Consider the following 21,031-nt stretch of genomic DNA (forward strand, 5'->3'; position numbering starts at 1 on the left):
CCATTGCCATCGTCGTCGTCGTCGTCGTCGTCAGGTTTAATATAACGAACGGTATAATTTCCCCGCCGCTTATGAAGCGTTTGCGGTAATTAAAACGTCACGGCTTAGCCGGGCTAATAACGCATCGTTCGTGATTTACACACTTGTTAATGATTAATCTTATACCAACTATATATGAAGGATATTATTAAATAAATATTCGCGCGCGTTGAGATTAAATGCGATCCATATATACACGTATATATATGTGTGTGTACATAAGAGTTTGAAATTAGTGATGATTGGCCGTAGCCGATCGAAACGTTGCAACCTTTTAAATAATCAATAAAAAGATTTTCTATATATATACGTATACATTTTTTTTTGTTATATTTTTGCGGCAAAGTTTCTTTTTTTTTTCTAAATCTATTTTGTTTCATCTCCAAACTGCAACGATTATTTTTTGTCAATCTTATAGTTCTCAATATTCCGATTTTTGTTTTTCCTATTCTTCTTACTTTTATTGTACAGAACTGGATCGTTGTCCCGTTGAAGAAAAAAAAATAACACGTTTACTTACGCCAGCTATTGTACAATATTGCTTCCATATCATTAAACATTTTTCAAATGTACCTGCGCAGCGTCGAATATATTATCGATGAAGAAATAATAATAAGAATAATAACGATAATGAATATCGTTCTCCCTCGTGTCCGACCGTCTATAATAATGGAGTGTAAAATGCATCGCGTTATAACGTTATATATGGTATTTGAATAATGTAACGTGCATGTGGCTATCGAATGTTTTCCGTATAACAATAATACACACGATGCACATTGCAGGCTTGCAGCGATCTAGGTGCCACTTATATACAATGAATATAAACCGTCACGATTCGCTATACATGCATACATATATATATATGTGTGTGTGTGTGTGTTTGTGTGTGCGTAATAACATTATTATACAGCAATAATATCGAATGTATGAGGGAGAGAAAGAGAAGAGGAACGAAAAAAACGAAAAGGAAAAAAAAAATGGGAATAACGATAGGAGAAGGAGGGATAAAAATCGATTCTAATTAAAGATTTCTAAGTAGAGCAGATAGGAGATAAACTCCTCCTGCAACCGGCTCGGATTACGCTGCGGATACGCGTTCGCATATAAATTATACGTGTATGTGATATACGTGTCTATACCGACAATGACGATTACAAAGATGATGATGCCCGGTGAATTAGGGTCTTCCAGTCATTCGATTCGTACACGTGTGAGTGTCGATGCATGAAACACACGAATATAACCGCAGCGATCAATCTGCAGGCTTATATGTGCGATTATTAACATATCCGTATCTCGTTGTCCTTATTAATACAGATTTATAATAGTTTAATGTTCTAAATACCGTCTGTTCGATCCATCGATCGCTTGTACGTGCGCATATTTAGATCATCGTCAGTCATTTGTAATAGAAACAATTTCTAACTTCAGAGTGTAGAATTTGTCGTTTAACGTCGGTCTGTGAAGCGATGATAAAATACCGTGAAGAAAAAAAAATAAATAAATAAGTAAAAAACTTTATCCCGAATTCTTTTATCCACGGTGAAAACTGCGTGGAAAAGCATGTCTGATTATTTTTCTCGCACTGCTGGAAAACTAAATATCATATAGAATCGTGGATGCTTTTCTGCGAAGCTTGGAATAAATTTCAAACACGAGTGTATGAATAGTAAAGTTGGAAATTTGAAAAAAAGTAAAAGAATCCGATTATCCCGCGCTTGAATATCGCAGCCCTTTTTACCGGCAAACTTGTCTTTAGACGCTATCGTAGCGTGGCGCAACTGTCTCTGCTCGTCGAATCGAATGAATGGAATACAAGCCGCTGGTGCAACAGCTGACAGCGTAAAACATCAAGAGTAGAAGCGTATCACCGTTTGAGGTTCGTTTGAGGTAAAGAATGGTCGAAATTAGACCGGTTCGAAGGAGTTTTTTAACTTTTTTTCAGCCATTCTCACGAGAATAAAATAAATAAATACATAAAAATATTCACCCTTCTAATATTCGATTTTATCATTGTATTTCATTTCTAACCTCGAGTAATTTCGCAAAAACATTTTATCATCGAAGACACGAACAGGTGTAAATTTGATTTAAACTGTTTTGGATGACTTCAAACCGAATGAGAAAATTTCCTTAAACTAATCTTCATTTAATTCTTTGAAGATGATAAAAATCCTAGCCTCCGTTAACTGAACGCAATCAATGAATTTACAGATCGATCGAAATGGATCCATTCATAGCGAAGAAGGTGGTGCAGTTCGAGACTTACGTGAACGAGGTACTTCGGGAAGATTTGAGAAAATTGGAGTCGAAGCTGAACGAAAAGAATTTGGAGACGGCGGAGTATCTTCAGTTAAAATCGACGATATCTACGTTACAATCAATGCCATCCGAGGCAAATAATGGCTTCAAGACTAAACTAGACATCGGAAACAATTTCTACGTCCAAGCAGTGATCGAGGACAGTTCGATGGTCCTGCTCGACGTTGGTCTCGGTCATTTCGTCGAGTTCACTTTGGACGAAGCCGTCGTCGTGATCAACCTCAGACTCAAACTGCTGGACAGACAAGTGAAAAACTTACGCGAAGAGAGCGCCAAGACCAAAGCGCACATCAAACTGATATTGATGAGCATAATGGAACTTCAGGGCATGAAGTAATGCGTTGAAAAATTAATTAAAAGAGTTTGGCTGAAACTTTGGCGACGGTTCAGCTTTGCAAAAGATTTGAAAGGGAGGTGAATTAACCAGGCAATTGAGTTTCTTTAGCGTTGTCGAAATCCTTTGAAAATATGGATAACTTGTATCACGAATGTAAATGAATGAATAAACTATTTTTCTACTCAAGAATTTCTGTACAACGTGTTCGATTTCTCATTTCTATCCAAGTATGGCTGTAACAGAGTAGGAAAGACGGGGAAATAGATTTTCGGTGATAATGTTCGGGGATTTTTAGCCTCGTTGTTTACAAAACCCTTGAATTATTGCATAACGCGCGATTAAATCTTGGTTCGAATCAATTATCAAGTCCCTGGGCATTAACTGAGGTCGCTTAGTGGTACCATTGTTGTCTCGTTGATCGTAATCAGGGGGGATTGTCAACGACGTTGGGGGAGAAGGTTGATAAAAGCCCAGGTAACGCATCCTCCGGGTTAGTGGGTGAAGCGCGAATATATGAAGCGGCACAGAGGCCTCGAACCTTGCATTTACATTTCTGTCGGATAACCGAGCGGAGAATATCGATAACGCGTTGAACCAAGTCAACGTAAAATGTCTGATTGGGAAAACTCACCGGTTGAAGAAAAGCACAAGTGTTTCTTGACTCAGCTGGCTTCGATCCTAATCGAAAATGTCTTCGACGGTGTTCGGCGGGACGAGCCTGTCATCCGCTGGAGAGAGCCTGCCCATCTTTCTGAAATCATACCGTTCAACGTTCAGGAGGAACCAAAGTCTCAGGAACTTATTTTGGAGATGATAAAAAACGTGTACAAGTTCAGCGTTAAGACTGGTCACCCTTATTTCATGAATCAGTTGTTCTCAGGGTGAGAATTGACTGATTATCACAAATTAAAACACGGGCAAATTTCTTTCACCCGATCTTTACTTTTGGAACTCTTTTTCATCCTTTCTCTCTTCTATGGAGTAGAATAGAGCAATTTTAATTATACCAAGTCGATGAGCCCAGAAGTAGAAAGAATATCCGCAAAGGGTTAATCTTGAGAAGATATCGGACTCCTCTACACTTTCCGTTTATTATCTATACTTCCGAGTCATGGCCTTGGTACAATTAAAACTGCTCCATTTTATTCAATTCTTCTTTCACGCCTTTTTAACTCGCAAACAAACTGTTCCAACGATCTCTAGATTGGATCCCTACGGTTTAGCTGGTCAATGGTTGACCGACTCGTTGAACGCCTCGATTTACACCTACGAAGTAGCCCCGGTAGTAACGCTGATGGAGCAGAGCGTGATAAGCGAAATGCTGAAGATGTTTTACAGAGGAAACGAAGACCAGGATTCAGAAGTTTCCGGGGACGGGATGTTCTGTCCTGGAGGATCGTATGCCAACGGCACAGCGATCAATTTGGCAAGATTTTGGCTACGGCCTGAGACGAAGGTGAGTTTGACGAACGACGGAAGCCTGCCATACGAATAGCAACGACTGTCTTTTCAGAACTGCGGAATTGCCGGACTGCAGCTGGTAATATTCACTTCGGAAGATGCCCACTACTCCATTCTCAAATGGTCGAACATGTGTGGCATCGGCGAAAAGAATGTTGTCCTCGTGGCGACGGATGAGCTCGGAAGAATGGACGTCGACGACTTGGAGGCAAACGTTTTGAAAGAAAAGGAAAGAGGAAAAACTGTTTTCATGGTCTCCGCCACAGCAGGTCAGTGGAGTTTCGAAATACCTCAGAGTCAATGGCATGTATGAAAAAGAGAACTGAATTATGATTTGGGCCTGTTCGCTTTGGATTAGCTTCTTAAATTTTCTCCTCCCTGTCGTTTAAGCATCTAATTTTAAATTGACTTTCATTCCACTTTCAGGAACGACAGTTCTGGGAGCGATTGATCGGCTGGACGAGATTGCAGACATTTGTGAAAAACACAGCATGTGGTTGCACGTCGACGCAGCTTGGGGCGGAGGTCTGATATTCAGCCGAGTCCATAGAACGCTGCTGAAATCGATTCACAGAGCGGATTCGATTACCTTCAATCCTCACAAATTGTTGGCGGTGCCTCAGCAGTGCTCTTTACTACTGACTAGACACAGCGGAATATTCGAAGCGGCCCATTCGAGAAAAGCATCCTACCTCTTTCAGCGGGATAAATTTTATCCGACGAATCTAGATGTCGGAGATAAGTACATGCAATGCGGAAGGAGAGCGGACGTTATTAAATTCTGGATAATGTGGCAGGCTAAGGTAACTTTCAAGATTTCTTGCACCTACAAGTTAGACAGTCTGATCAGGAAATTTACTTGCAAATAAGAAATGGAACGAGGAGAAATATTAAAGAAGAAGAAACAGTTCAGACTTTAATCAAAAACTTCCAGAGCGCCTTGAGATATTTGCTCGCAGGCATAAAGAACTCGTCTCTCTTTCAAGTCTTTCGCTCTCACATGACCACTTTTATGCAGATGCACAAAACTAGCTTCTGATGCATTTTTCACCCCACGCAAGCGACTTCCCTTAACTTTGCATCTTGTGGTCCTACTGGGTACTCAAGCCGCCATCGAGGCGCACCCTGTTCAAGCCCAAGGGCCTCTGTGTCGCATGATTTGTTTCAAGTGTTTACTGCAGTATACTCATGCATACATTAGCGATCCCCCTATGCACACCTGTCATCTCACAACCTTTCGAGGCGTACAAAAGGAGTTTCAGGCTTCTTTAAGGCTCCGAGAAGACTTTAAAACGTCATCTTAATACCCCTGGCTGCGTCGATTATGGACTCTAAATGAGGAGGGATGTTACAGCGTGAAAAATAACGACAACAAGTACTTGAGTAGCTAATCACGGAGGGGGAAGATTGTCATACCGATAAACATGAAGGGAGAATCTCCAAGGTTTTTGGCACCCGAGGTCTGAAAGTGTCTGGAAAATTTGTCCGCAATGACTTGAGATAATTGCCGAACCATCGACGATTGATTTTCAACTGAATAATAAATCAATGCGCTGTTTTCTTTGCAAGGTTAAAATCATCTTGTGATTTTCAGTATTCAAGCGACGGAGTGATTTTTTATTCACAATTATGAATGTTTGCAAGCAAAGACTGAAGGCTAGCTTAGCGCCAGTCAGGCATAGTTTGGGCCTGCGACGATAAAATCATGTAAATAAAGAATTCACAACGATGAAAATAATTCACAGGGAACTTCAGGCTTCGAGAAGCACGTCGATCACCTAATGTCGCTGTCCAGGCATATGAAGGAGGAAATCGAAAGGCGCGACGGGTTCGAACTCGTGACCAAACCTTCGTTCGTAAACGTTTGCTTCTGGTACGTTCCGCCGTTTCTTAGGGACGCTAAAGAAACTCATAACTACAACGAACGATTGCACAAGGCAAGTATGATACTCGAGTATCGACAGACCGAGAAAAATCTCCAAGGCTTACGTTACTAGAGGCGCTGAGCACAAAGAATTAAATTCGCAGACACTTTTAGATACAATGATGCATCACTCCTTGTAAAAGAGGTGATGGTGAAAATATTGTTTTGTAAAAAATCGCTTCAAGATTCCTCATAACTATAACAACGAATCGTTTCATTCGTGCGGAGAAACTCTCGATTTTGAAATTCTTTATTTTGGTCTGTTCGATGCACAGAATTTGAAGATAAAGTTTACTTGTATACATACATATACCTATGGATTAATAATCTATTATTTTACGGTAAAATCGATTTCACACAACCGTGAATCAATTTTAAACATCGTACGATAAAGTGGCTGATAAATTTTCGAATAAACGGTACATAATAGAAATTTTTCCGCGATAGAATTTAGTAAAATCCTAGCCACGGTCTTATTCGAAAATTTTTCCGAATAATCGGATAAAAATATTGTCTCTGTATTGTTTAAAATTGATTGTTATGCTCACATTTTTCACGGGATGAGTTGGCAAAAGTCGGTCGGCGTTCGTCGAAGATTTTTCTAGACGGAATTGCGATTTGATCAAACGGTCATCTCCGTGTTCTTCTCGCCGTTGAAAATGCACTAATAATCGCTAATGTATAATATGTTTGTAAAATTTTCGTACAAACTCACTTTGCGTACTCTTTTTCAGAGATTATTCACAGTTTTTTGAAAAACTTTTCATCGCCGTCCATTCGGATAATGAATTTCAAACTAATAACGGTTCAGCGATCGTCATTTGTTATTTGAATTTTACGCCTAGCGGATTTTTGCCGTACTAACAAACTTTCGTTCCGCCGGCTTATCGGCAGCGAGGAAGACTGTGATTATTTACCGACCGAATGACAAATTTTTCGGTTAATATTATCATACTTCGGTCGCTTTATTCACTGAAGGAATATTTTATTAATCTTCGGTACGCTACCAACAAATGACTTATTTTCATTACACTTCGTGTATAATGAAACTTATTCTTACCGTCGTGCGGTTCTGAATATTTCTCGTCCTCTTTGTTACCTATTACATACACGTATATATATTATAATACTTATTACCGCCAGCTTTTCCATCAATCAAATAGTTTGGACATTCTGAAAGGTCAGCTTGTAAAATTTATTAGCTTGTCCTCTGCATTGCGAAATAAGCAACATAAATTTTACCACCGTTGAGCCAGATATCGGGCTATTTATTCATTAGACAGGGAGGAGGTAAAAATTAAAAGAATAAATCAAGCAGAAGTGTAGGTGGAAAATTGAAATACAAGATTGAAATAAAAAAAAAAGGCAGCATCGTTTTCTGCACGTTTCTTTTTCCGATTTCCGTTTCACATTGCTTCGTCACTCCAGGTTTAATTTGTTGGTTTGAATCGTTTTTCAATTTGAAGCAAAAAAAAAAAAAAAAACATCCCCTCCTTCGATATCTAAATATTGTTTTTTACCATTTCACGTGACATGCAAAAGGTGGCACCGAAGATGAAGGAAATAATGACGAAACGCGGGAGTTTGATGATCAGCTATCAACCACTACGTCAGAAGCCAAATTTCTTTCGTTTCGTTGTACAAAATTCTGGTGTCTTGGGAAGCGACGTAATTTATGTACTCGAAGAACTGGAAAGGATCGGCAAAAATTTGTGAAGTCATATATACCAAAAATCTTCACAATTTTCTGATTCCAAATCAGTTCCATACACAGCCACGTAACTGGCCTTATAACGAGAGACGAGCGCATTGCGTAGTCACGCATGTAGATTTGTTAAAATAATAAACGAATTGATATATTCAAACTGTTTGCGATCAAACTTAATTACATACCTTTTAACCTTTCCCTTTCTGAATAATTCACGCTTAGCTATTAATAAAATACCTTTTTTTTTTTTATTCGTGGCTTGATTCTAATTTTTTTCTAGTACGCGAAATACCTAATTTTCGTCACTCTAAATTCACTATGTATCACATGCCCTTATGTACACAGATCTATGTACAACGTCTCGGATACATATTCATAACTCGACTACGTCGATACGAATAGTTCCACGAATAGACGGGCAGCGGCACGCAATTGAAGCACTAAATCCTCACGAGCTGTAAAATTTCAATATGTATATGGAATAAGGATCGATATGTTACTTTTCTGAATACTTTAATTTTCGCTCACTTGCGCATGCATCAGTGACGAGTTTAAGGTTTCGTCAAAGCTTTCCGGTATTTGATATCTCGAAAAATGCGTTTTCGACGTTTTTTTAAGGACTACGAGAACTCGGGAAGAGAAGGTGCTGAAAAGCTTGAACAACGCTCAAAACGTAGGTCAAGGATTGAGCTAGATTTCAAGCTTCATTGTAATTACCCAACAACTTACGCTTCGGTGTGACAGCTTGTAAAAGAGAGCTTATAACGTTGTTGTGAGTGATCTCTCCGACTAACGTACGATTTTAATTTTGGAATGGTAAACAGCACGGAGAGTTGTAATAAAGCTCAAAAGACAGTCCAAACTTTGGATTTCACTTTGAGCTTTCATCGAACACAGCAAGAAACCCTGGAACGAGTTTGGTCCGAAATTGAAGTTCAAATTTCAAATAATTGGATACATTTCGAAAGCGAATTCAGGTTCCTTATCAAAAGCTCGACGCCCAAACCTTGAACCTCGCTCTGCGCTTTCACCGAACGTTTCAAGGATATTTAAATCGAGTTTAGTCCGAATTTGAAACTCGATTACCAAAGAAGCGTAAAAACATTTCTACAATGACTTCGGAATCCAACTCAAAAGCTCGAAGTTCATACCTTGAAGTTCACTTCAAGCTTTTATCGAACATACCAAATATCCCTACAAAAAGTTTTCCCCGAAGTTGAAATTCTATTGTCAATACTGAATTCGGATTCCAGGTAAAAAGCTCAAAGTCCAAATCTTGAGTCTCACTTTGAGCTTTCGTCGAACGCTTCAAGGATCCCTAAAACGAGTCTGACCCGAAGTTGAAGCTCGATTTCCAAACAACCGGAGACTTTTCGACATCAAATTCGAGTCCTCCGCCAAAAGCTCGTAGCCCAAACTTTGAACTTCACTTTGAGCTTTCATCTGACGCATTAAGAATCCCTAAAACGAGTCTGACCTGAAGTTGAATCTCGATTTCCAAACAACTGTGAACTTTTCGATAGCAATTTCGGGATCCGCGTCAAAAGTTCGAAAAGCTTTACCTCCGACTATCGGAAAAAAACGCCGCATCCGGCGAGCTTTGCGACTCGGTAATCAAATCGAGGAATGCTAACGCGGTTGTAGCGCCAGCACGGCATGACAGCTGGGAGTGAGAGACCCGGCTAATCCTGAATCAAATGACAGCCGACGGGGAAGCCGTACATCGGAGCTTGCGAGTCGCTGGGGTCGCACTCGCGGACAGTGTCCAGTTAAGCCTTAGTGCGCGGGGTGGTTGTCCGCCCTTAGGTAAGGCAGCCAGGCTGACCGGCCGGCGAATCGGCTTTGTAACTCGATTTTAAAAACTGCGTTAATTACGCGGTCCAATTTTTTCGGGGTTAACCGATTCGAGGGGAAATTGGCGGTAAAATTGGAGCAAGGATCGTCGACTTTTGCAAGTTCTCATTCGGAACGTGTTTCAATTTTTATTTAAAATTCTATTTTTCAATTCTTTTCGTTCGAGTACACAGTGAACGAGAAATCTTCAACGTGGTTGATTATTATCTGATTTTTTATTGAAAACGTCGGCGTTTTAAAAAATCTTCAGTCATCGATCGAGGGGAGGAGGCACCGCGTATAAGTGTTAAGGGAGAAGTATAATTCAAGGGATGGATTCGACGGAAGCGCCTCGGTCTGATCGCGAAAAATTATTCATCGCGCTAATTTTTGAAAACAAACGGAAAATCGTTGCTGAGAACGTTTGAAATTCGGTTTTACGGTTCTTTAGGTTCGTCGGGTTCTTTTGGATTCAAGTTGGCATCGCATCATTTGGCAGTGGTGAGAAAATTCAGTGAGAATCAAGCTTTGGAATTGTTCTAATTACATCAATATATACGTTTCTTGTTTTCCGCTCTTCAAGGTTTCCGAATCGTTTAATCGAAGTAAAGAAACGATCCATCCCATCAAATTAGCTCGACTCGTTATTTCACACAGAAAATACTCGATTTAAATTCAACAGTATCCTCTGAATCATATCTTGTTTATTCAATTAATCAACTGATTCAGATTAACACCCGGTACATCATATATTTATTCTCAGAGCCACAGATCAAAAGGAACTCATCAACCTGCAGCATTTAGGTAAAATCAATTACTAAAATTATTTAACAATGGCTCGAAACTGTTACGAAGAGTGAAAAATACTGTACCGATTTTTAAAGAGGCGAAGAATCAAATCCGTAAAAATTTGAAACCATATTGCACTGGTAAAAAAAAAACGAGAAAAAAACTATTTCTTTGCCGTGATTCTTTGATTCCATTGTCGATCCTTTTTTGATAATTCCAACGCAAAATCAGTTTGTTCGGTTTACTCCACTTTTTTAGCTAAGCAAGGCTTTAACGTCAACTTATTCTTGCACGAGCATTAAATTTTCCCAACAGTTGCAAGAAAATGTAAGTGAGTAAAGGATACCAGACTTTCCGGTAAAAAAATGAAAATAAATGAAAATAAAAAATGAAAATAGTTAAGGACCGAGCGGTAACCGGAACTAAAAATTTCTCTCAGTGTGGGTTTTAGGTACCGACGCAATTGTTGGCCAAAAATTTTCGTCCATCCTGAAAGAGTCCCTCCTCGGTTCCCCGAGGTAGGTATTTTCCCGCAGGTGACCGCGACGTCGCCGTCGAGGACGATCCGTCGTCCCGTATAGACTGGGATCGACTCGCGCACCAGATCGAAGAACCGGCGTCGCCGTCGCCGTCGGCGTCTCTGTCGTCAGGAGCAGGCGGCAAGCCGAGGGAAGAATTGGCCAGGACGAGCCTTGGCGGCGTCGAACCTGGAACCTGGAGAGGCCTCCGCAGTCGCCCCCGGGGTGCGGATCAGTTCACCGCATTGCGGTATTCGCCCCGTCTCGAGGCTCTCGTCCCCCTTCCTTCCATTCGTACAACACGCGGCTCCGCATCGACGCGATGCGATCCTCGAGCGGTAAATTACCGCCTGCATCTTAACCGGCACGCAGCTTCTCTTCGATGTCGTAACGACGACCGCGGTGCTGATCAAGGTGAGCGTTCCTGGCCTCCCTGGTTCTCATTTTTCGAATCGTTTTTCAGGGGGGGTATTCGCGATGGCCGGTGAGCTGAATATAATCGATGCATCGACTAATCGAGACGAAAGAAATAATCGAACACGAATCGATTGAATCGGTAAGAATTGAACGATTCGTCGATCATTTTGTATTTTTTTTTTTTGAAACGGTGCATGTGAGTACAATATTTCGTAACTTTTAGTATGCAGTCTCAATGGCGGAAAAGTTGTTTTGATAATTTACAGTTTCGTTCAAAATATTTTTCAATTTCAGGTGATAATATTCATTCATCTTTCACTTATTATATAAATCATGTACCTAATAAGTAAAATAGTGATGATAATTGATACTCCAATCACATAAATTGATATTGCATTGCGTCGCTTATGGTAGTAAAAAACAAAAACCGATCGTGAGGAAAAATAATCGATTATTTTTTGTCATTCTGAGGGGAAATCAAGCCAGGATTAGGTTTTTGTTTTTCCTTTACAACACAATCCGAACGCGTAATTGAATTATCCTTGTCGATGAGGCTTGAAATCAGTTTTTTATGTTTCGTAATTATGCGACACCATTTTTGTAAATGACACTTTTTTTTTGATAATTGAATTCCTTTCCTCTTTTAGTCCGTACAAAAACTCCTCATTCTAAGGGATCACGAAAATGCAGAGGAACAATCAATAAAATCGGTATTCAAATCGGCATGAAAATCTTTCCAGATAAAATATCTGTTTACTATGAGACACAGAAAAGTTGTAGAAAAAAAACGTATAATTTTCAGCCGGGTTCAATGATCGGTGAAAAAATCGATATTAGAATCGGCATGAAAATCGTTTGATAAACTTCTAGATAAAATATCCGTGCATTCTTAGACATCGAAAAATTATAGCAAAACGTATCGTTTTTATACTATTTAAATTATCCGTTGGAAAATCGGCAAGATCCCGAAATTCGTTGAAAAAAAAACCTTTAAAGGAAATAAGTCTGGTTTTAAATCAGTTTAAATGATTTTTCCCTCAACTGCAGGGAAGACGTTGCAGCTGCCTCAAGCGAATAACAGACTGAATCAGTGCACCACGATGTCTCTATTACACACTGGTAATTCGATGATGACCGGTAGCAGAGGCTCGATTGATTATGCGGCTTCCAACTGTGGTGAGAAGTCATCCAAAGTTTGCGTGTCGTCATTCAATCATTGAATAACCGAAATTCTCTCCGGCATCACGCGTGCTACGAGGAATTTGAGAGACTGTGGACTTGCGCTGAACTAGACTGCAGAAAAGCCGAAGTCAAGGTACTTGCAAGGAAATGAGCGAAACTGCGATAATTTTTTCTTCAAAGTCAATTTTGCTTAGAGGGGGGGGGGGGGGGGGGGGCAGCTTGGACGGTCTAAAATCATACCTATTTTTAGGAGTGTTTTTTTTAAAGAAAATGAAAACACTTGTGACAAATTGTCAAAAAAAATTTTATAAAGAAAATCTTGGGATTGAAATTCAAGAATGTAGCCACGAGCTCTCATCGATAAACAAGTATTAAAGATTGTGTGAAAATTTCAAGTCGATCGGATAAAAATTGACCCCGGAATCTGCGCCAGTGGATTGAAAACGTGGTCGTTCGCTGCTTATGTGCACCACGCCGCCATTTTGTTATTAATTTCAATGAAAAAATTCTAAAATGTTTTTCAAACTATAATTAATACTTAAAGCTCTCAAACTCAAATTGCTCCAAATGTCCGTGAAATTCGAAAATTCCGAATGTGCATAACTTTTTCTTCGTGAGCCTAAAAATAATTCGCATTAGCTTTTGATTTTTCGCCTAGCCGGCACGCGACGCTGTCTAAAAAAATTTGCTTACAATTAAATGCTTCTCTTTTATCGCCGACATCTGACCCTGCCGAAAAGCTCGTCAACACATATTACACTTTGTAATTATACATTGTACAACGAACATGGAACACGCGTGAATTTTTCACGTGACGGCATATTCGAAACTAATCCACCTCCCAGCCGTCGAGTCGTATCGAATTTTTGCATTATTAATTAACTCGTAGTAAATAGATTCTAAGAAAGAAGTATCAAATTTTCACAAGCACTTCAAGATGTACGATGTTCGTTTTCTCGGTTATGCATTTGGTATGAAAAATCTCGCTCCAACGGACGGCTGATTTTCAAACTAGCCAACCACCGACTTCCGGAATATAACCGAGAAACGGGACAATTTCTAGCCGTAAGGCAAACTCGCGACAGGGAAATTCCACAGTTCTGGCGTCCGACGATGGAAGGCGACAGAGTAAACTGTGCAGACCATCTGCCAATTACCCCCTTAGCTTTGATCGCGTTCCTTTGCACTCCGGCCGTATCCCTGGGTTCGCTTAGTTGGCTCGGCTACAGCGCTAATTGGCATCAAGTTGTCGTTTGTAATCGTCTGATTTTCACCTGCACCTAACAACTTCTCTTGTAACCTCAAGTCTCAATCGGAAAGCTCACTCGAATGACTTTCAAACTGCGCTCACGGTCCACAGTCGGAATTTCCCGTTACGTAGCGGATCGTTCGCAGAATCTTTGGATAATTCTGATTTTTCAATGACAAGCCGGGATTTTATTGAGTGTAATAATTGGACAAATAACGAACGAGTGTGCTTTGAAATCATATTACGGATGTGATAAATCTTTGATGAAATTACTCTAGATTAATTTTTGCTTGGAAATATTTTATTTTCATAAAAAACTATTGTTGTTGGATTTTCAGTCAGCCGATAGAGTCGAATAACAACGTGTAAAAAAATTTGGGGAGAAAAAATATAAGATGGTGAAAATATTGGCCTCCACATCCCGGAATTCGTCAAATTACGATCACCGATACACAAACTCTTGTTCTCTGAACAATGAAATACAAAAGCAAGAGAGAGACATATAACGATGTAAATCAAAATCTACAAGACGAAAAGATATTTTGGGAACGAAGGATAAAACTGACTGATGACGGACTGCTTTGCCCAACGTGCGTTCGAAGTATAAAATGAAAAAGACTTACAATCTTCGACACGTTATTGAAAAATGGGAATTTTTCATACTTGGTTTAACTGTGTTCGCTGATAATCTATTTATTATACAACGGACGTTTGTCGATTACAATACAATGTAGTGACTCAAGTGACCTTTGCGAAGTACGAGCGCGGAGCGAATAGACTTTAATAATTAATGAATATGAAAACGTTCAACCGAGTTAATACAAAAATGAAAACTGATCTTGAAAAACTAGGGTATAGAAGATGGTATCAAAAAACGTTTTACCACCATCTATATAATAAATTGAATAAAAGATATACGTAAATTGAACAAAAATACATATGTGAATTGAATTGGACAATGACTGATGATAACACAAGCGATTACAAGTCGGAAGTCCTTGCGAACCGGTTGAAATTGGTTTGTGCGAACAATAGAAATTAGTAGCGCTTGGTAAATTCCAGTTAAGAAGTTGATAAAGAATTATGGCGTGCGTGCTTATGCGAACGACGTGAGGATAAATCATCATTATTTTTTAAACAAGATAAACAATTTTCATTTTCACAGTCGTTCAATAATTTGAACATACGTAGGTATGTCTTGAATATAAAATACACGAAACAAACCAAATTAAACCACATCGTCAGGCTAATGAAATTTTGCTAACCTTTTTCTACGAAAAATCATCAATGATTTCGATGAAATGAAAAAAAAAAAAACAATAACATTTTCACCGTCACAAAGCTTCCTCCATAAAGAAGCAAGAAACAACACCTCACGAAATTGGGAGAACTTCTTTTTTTCTCAGAAGATCGATTTATTTCCCCATTTTGCATATCAAAACGTATTGTCATAAAAAAAAAAAACCCGGGGTTTCAACACGTGCAAAAGGCTTATATTTCCCGTTGAACTTACAAAACTAAAATAAATATAAAATATCAAACAGTATCTGTAACTACATATTCTCCGATTCATTTTATAATGTAACGGGCTGTATCGAAGGGGGTGCAAAATCTTTTTGGAATTGATTTACACGCAATACGATAATTTATACTAATACTAATAATATAAGTAATAAATAACCGTAACCACTAGCGAATCTAATATCAGCACTGCTGTAATACTTGGCTGCGTAAAAATGCGTCGCGTTTTCACCTGTGTTTGTAATTTACAAACATGTCCTTTTATCGAAACGGACAGGTGACCATCTGGCCTTTAATGTCGACGTTTCCGTAATACCTGCACTGGGCTCGAATGACGTTTCACATTTCTAACATGACGTTAGAATTCTCGAGTCATACTTCGCGATTCTTATAACACCGGTTTTCTTATTCGGAGGACAACATTCAACGAGGAGAGTTCGCAGTCTCTGAGACCGAGGAACGTGCGAATGAAGAACTTCGTACATGAATAAATTATCGAATCGTTGATCGATTTTTTCAAATTTCATCACAAATTATTTACGTCGGTGTTCTGTTAATTCGTACTTTTAATCCTTTTTTTTTTCTTTTCATCGACGGTTGTTCTTCCTCGTACCCTGTATCGGCACAGCTTGGAACCGGAAATGGGAATCGTCGAGACGTACCGTTTCCTCATGGAGGAAATTTCCGGTGAGTTTTTAAACCTTCTCAAATTCACCGACTCTCAGGGCTTATTTATTAAAAATTTTTTTTTCTTAAACGTTTATTTCTACGGCTGCACGAGTGGAACGCTTTTTAGTGATACATTTTTGAAGGATGGAGGGTATAAAAGTTTTTCAGAATATTCAGTCGATGTACGTATAAATATAAGAATGAAGGTCGTTACTTTGATAAAGATTCGTGATACGAAAAAGAACGCTTTGTGTTAATTTGTCAAATTCGTATATCACCAAACTACGATGATTTTTGAAAGGATGCATGAAGAAACTGACAAAAATTTTGAACAAGAGCTTGGATAACGTTTTTAAATGATACAAAACCTGTTAGCTTCATATAATTTCACTTTACAATCGTTTTTTTTTTGTTTTTCGACAAATTCACTGGAACGGATTCTTTTTTTTTTTGGCATCTCAAAAGTAAGTTCAAAACTGTTACCGATCGTTGATTGAAATTAGGATCTTCGTGGAATAATAAAAATGATAAAATATCCAATTATAAAAACGCCGTGATAGCAAATATCGGTCTTTTAGTAATAATATAGAGAGCATAATTTTCCGCATGAAACTACAGTACCTACTCACAATGTTGAAAAATCGACGAACGTACAAAATTTTTTAACATTCTTCAACGTCTTGGAATAAAAAATTGACATCGATGCTTTTGTTTGTAGTTTGATTGAACTAATTTTCTCACACATCGACAATAGCGCAAAATGTTTACGCCCACCTCGTTTTTCGTAATTCCAACAATATTCAGACAGTTTTTTTCAACGATGCCTGTTTTACTGAATTTTTCCAGTCAATGTAACAAACAAAATTTTTCTCAGTGTGGATTGTTTCCGGATTGAAATTATTTCAAACGTATCTCGGTTAATTTGATTGAAAATTCGATCACTGATTACGCGGACAGCCTTTCTTACTATCCGCAGCAAAGAAATATGGTGGATAATAAGATATAAAAAATAGAGAAAAATAGGAAAACGAAGGACTCCTAGTACGACTTTCGTCCTGTTTCCAGATCCGAGGGTGAGGAATTGGTTCCTGATGAGCAGCCCGTTACCGGTGGCACTAACGCTCCTCGCCTATTTGGGATTCGTGTTGTACTTCGGGCCGCGTTTTATGGAACGACGCAGTCCCTACTCTCTCCACAGGTTTATGGTCGCCTATAACATCTTCGTGGCGATTTCGAGCGGGGTTATATTCTACGGGGTAAGTGTAACTTTATCGCAGTCAGTCAGTCAGTCAGTCAGTCAGTCAGTCAGTCGGCCGAGCACTGACTGTGAGTAATAATTAAAGCTCGGTCCCGTCGCTCTCAGTCTTTCTTCATTTGAAAGCTCGCAACTTGGAATATATGGGGAATTCCATGATAACGAAATTTTTTAATTTTAACAAATTTTCCGCAACTGTCCCAACTCTGAAACAGTACCCTTAATTTTTTCAGACTTTTTATCCAACCGCTCAATTATTTATAAATGTTTAAAACGATTTTCAACGACAAAATTTCCAAGGTTCGCATAGAATCCACCGTATACACAGATACGTATAAAAGGCGCAAAGGCGATGATTTAATTTATAATTGGCAAGGACGATTTCCGCTACGCAAGTCTGTATACAGTATAAAAAAAAAAAAAAAATATACGGGCTGATGAATAATTGCAATCTTTATGAGAGGCGAGGCGAAGGAAGCTGCAAAGAAATCCAAAAAACTTGAGAGGCGAGGATAAACCTTGCCGGGAAATCTTCAAAGTTTCATTCATGTACCTTTTGAATAAAAAATCGTCGTTTCCAGCTCCTCACATCAGGTTTCACAACGAACATATCCCTCGGCTGTGAACCGGTCGATTTTTCCTACAGCCCTGAGCCTTTGAACGTGAGTAGATTTCGTTATAACGACTCTGTTTCCATTATATTCAATTCACCGTTCAGTCAGATCGAAATAAGAACGAATTGCATTGACGACATTGCATCACTTTTGGTGAAATAAGAAAACATCAGGTTCTACCGTAAATAAATTGATTTTCAATGTTTTAACGACAAACGTAAATACTTTTCTCCTTATTAATTATCTTGAATAAACGATCACGTTTCTCTCTGGTTAATCTGTTTGTTTAAAAAATAATTTCCAAACAAAAATCACCTGATTAATTCTAGGAAATTAAAGATCGTTGGCTCCGGGGATTTATTGAATTCGATGAATCTTTTTTCCCACATAGATGGCGAGATGGGTTTGGTGGTTGTTGCTGTTGAAAATCGTCGAGCTCGGTGACACGGTGGTTTTCATACTGCGGAAGAAGTACAACCAGGCGTCGTTTCTCCACATTTACCACCACGTTGCCACCGTTATGCTTTCCTGGATAGCTTGCAAATACGCTCCAGGTAATACGAACTCGACGCGGTTGAAAGTCGATAAATTAAAAATGAAAAAGAAAACGATCACTTTCTACTCAATTAACCCTGGTCACTCACACCTATCGAAACTTCCACATCGCTTACACGGAGTTAATCAAACCCCAGCCAACTTTGGAACGTTATTTCTCTAGGCAACGTTACGTTACGCACAGTTAATACTCGAACGAAATTCTGCGACAAAATTTAACAATTCAGAAATCGACTTCGATCTTAGTTTTCGCAATAAAACAGCAATACAACCCTCGAAATTCATTTCAGGCGGAATGTGGACCTTCGTCATGCTGCCGAATTGCCTTGTTCACGTGATAATGTACACTTATTATTTACTGGCGTGTCTGGGACCTTCGGTGCGGAAGAAACTCGAACCTTGGAAATCGTATCTGACGATACTTCAATTGGTTCGCAAACATATATTTTAACGATTCGAATTAAATTTAATTAACGAAATAATTATTCGATTACGTATCACCGACGAGGTAGAAAAAACAGGCTGTAAAACTGTGAGATAAAAAATTCCTACGTGTAATTCAGTCATTCCCTTATCTTTTTTTGTTTTTTATTTCCATAAAAAATCTCTGAATCTAATACGTTAGAAATTGTACTTATCGTCGAAATTTCATCTCTCGAGTTATCCTTGTCTTTGTTTCAATTCGTCCTTTCGTTTCTATTCTTATCCTCGTTCCTACGATAATTGTTATTATTATGTTTATCACGATTCCAACTGTTACGATTATAATTATGAAATGTGAAATGTTTTCTCTTCTCAAACCGTCGACGTATTTTCTAATTGTAGATTCAATTTGTGATAATGGTTGTGCACACGGCGCAATCGCTGATGCCATCATGCGAGCCGGACCGGAAACCACTTGCCTACATTTACATGTTCAACGTTGTAGTGATATTCTACATGTTTTGGGACTTTTACAAAAGATCATACTGCAAAAAGAAGTCGCGGTAAAAATGTGAACGATAAAAATTATGTTACAATGTAAGATATTATTATACGTCTGATAGGTAGTATATTACAATATTCAATCTCTGTGCACGAATTTCCATCGAACATGAAAATATATATACATATATATTCTGTAATAATGACAGATATGTGTAAATATATTAGGGTGGTTCTTAATGTGGTTGTTTTTTTTTTGTTTTTATGCTTCCAGAGGCTTAAACGATTTCAAATTGATGATACAAAGATATGAAAATCCTTGAAAATTTGAGCTCTCTATGCGAACTTTGAGATAGTTCGCTTTGTGATCGAAGTATCTTGTGAAAATAACATGGGGAAAAGACTTTTTTTTGCTCTTTGTAATTTTTCAAATCGTCGACGAACATTGCAATATATTTTATTATAGTACAGTTGTTTATTTCGTAGCCGTACTTGACATTACGATAATTTTATGTAAATGAAACTTTGAACGTTAATTAACATGCGAAAGCTTTCGTTTATTTATTCTATGCATCAGAGCTTTTTTGTAGAGCGTTTCAACTCTCGACAATAATATCCATTTCACATTGTTTTCCGTATATTCGTTAACGACTTGTAAAATTTCAAAGAGCCAAAAGCGTTTTTCCCGCAGGTTATTTCTATAAGATACTTCGATCACAAAGCGAACTGTCTTAGAGTTGATATTGAGAGCTTAAATTATCAGGGATTTTTTTTTTTTCATCAATTTGAAAGCGCTTAAGCCCCTGGGAGCATAAAAATTCCAAGACAACCCTATTAAGGACCACCCTGATATACGTATACATATATAACACATCGTGTATAGAAAAAATATTCAAATAAGCCGAGAAATAACAAAACAAAACTAAACAAAAAAAAAAAAACAACATAGCGACAAGTAGAGTTAATAATTTAGGGTAGGTAGAAATATTGAATAACATGATAATATAGTATTTTAGATTCGGAGATGGTGTGTAAAAAAAGACTTGTATTGTTGAGTTTGTAATTTTGTACTTTCTTGATAGTAAAAGTAAAAGGAAAACAAACAAAAAAAAAAAAAAAAAGTGAGAAAACTATACTCGGCGTCACTGTGATATTGTTTAAATCGATTTTCGATATTTTTTTTTTTATTTATTTAGGTGATTAGAAAATATCCGATTCTAGCCCATCAAACACGAGTTCTCCTTTCTAATTCAAATACAAGTTTCGAGCCCCAGAGGTTTACAATTTTTGCAACCTCTTGTATCTCGATAAAGTTTCATAAACAGGGCTCACGCGCATCGTGCTACGTGACCGAACGTCCGAAATAAAATCGCATTACGCTCGAAGGTCGAACGAAATCTGAATATCGCAAGCTCGCCTAGCATTATAATATTCAATGCTCGCCGGAAGCCGCGGCAACCAGGTTACGTCCCTTCCGTTACATCCTGTCGACACAAGATAATCCTTGGTCCAAAGACGTTACGAACAGAATCTCTCTATTCACGATTACGGACGAATATGCGTACATCCTTTTCACGGAGAAGGGACGAGAATAGAAGGAATGTTCGTGAAATGGGAGTAGAGAGGAAAATAATAACAGTAAAACAATAAGGATTAACGTCGAGACTCCCGAGGATGAGAAAAATATCAAGGACGATGAAGATGCGGGGCA

At 38.5% G+C, this 21,031-nt stretch overlaps 3 protein-coding genes across 10 annotated transcripts in view; all 3 read left to right on the top strand.

The window, feature by feature from the left end:
• Nucleotides 1-2,890, top strand: part of Uxt (Uxt prefoldin-like subunit) — an 84,058-nt gene extending 81,168 nt beyond the window's left edge. For 2 of the 5 annotated variants that reach the window (XM_046634638.2, XM_046634637.2), the window contains one exon: nt 2,257-2,890. In XM_046634638.2, the coding sequence (XP_046490594.1) occupies nt 2,257-2,701 (445 nt within the window). In that variant the 3' untranslated portion in view covers nt 2,702-2,890. Of the gene's footprint in view, nt 1-1,801; nt 1,924-2,256 lie in introns of those variants that run through there. The other 3 variants (XR_006884180.2, XR_006884179.1, XM_046634635.2) reach the window with 3 other exon arrangements.
• Nucleotides 2,891-3,190: 300 nt separating this feature from the next.
• Nucleotides 3,191-7,951, top strand: LOC124223022 (cysteine sulfinic acid decarboxylase). The gene is made up of 6 exons (XM_046634612.2): nt 3,191-3,582; nt 3,905-4,157; nt 4,215-4,431; nt 4,589-4,965; nt 5,908-6,099; nt 7,629-7,951. The coding sequence occupies exons 1-6, from the start codon at nt 3,311-3,313 to the stop codon at nt 7,800-7,802; spliced, it is 1,485 nt and encodes a 494-aa protein (XP_046490568.1). The 5' UTR covers nt 3,191-3,310; the 3' UTR covers nt 7,803-7,951.
• A 4,593-nt stretch (nt 7,952-12,544) lies between these two features.
• Nucleotides 12,545-20,378, top strand: LOC124223088 (very long chain fatty acid elongase 1). Of its 4 annotated transcripts, none has more exons than XM_046634758.2 (7): nt 12,545-12,666; nt 15,932-15,990; nt 17,038-17,228; nt 17,809-17,889; nt 18,233-18,395; nt 18,687-18,826; nt 19,222-20,378. In XM_046634758.2, the coding sequence occupies exons 2-7, from the start codon at nt 15,945-15,947 to the stop codon at nt 19,384-19,386; spliced, it is 786 nt and encodes a 261-aa protein (XP_046490714.1). In that variant the 5' UTR covers nt 12,545-12,666; nt 15,932-15,944; the 3' UTR covers nt 19,387-20,378. The 4 variants fall into 4 exon arrangements, with proteins under 4 accessions (XP_046490714.1, XP_046490712.1, XP_046490715.1 ...); XM_046634756.2 differs by lacking the exon at nt 12,545-12,666 and adding an exon at nt 14,594-14,634; XM_046634757.2 differs by lacking the exon at nt 12,545-12,666 and adding an exon at nt 14,851-14,891.
• Nucleotides 20,379-21,031: the final 653 nt, after the last annotated feature.

This window comes from Neodiprion pinetum, chromosome 7 (genome assembly GCF_021155775.2).
Source record: "Neodiprion pinetum isolate iyNeoPine1 chromosome 7, iyNeoPine1.2, whole genome shotgun sequence".
Lineage (NCBI taxonomy): Eukaryota > Metazoa > Arthropoda > Insecta > Hymenoptera > Diprionidae > Neodiprion > Neodiprion pinetum.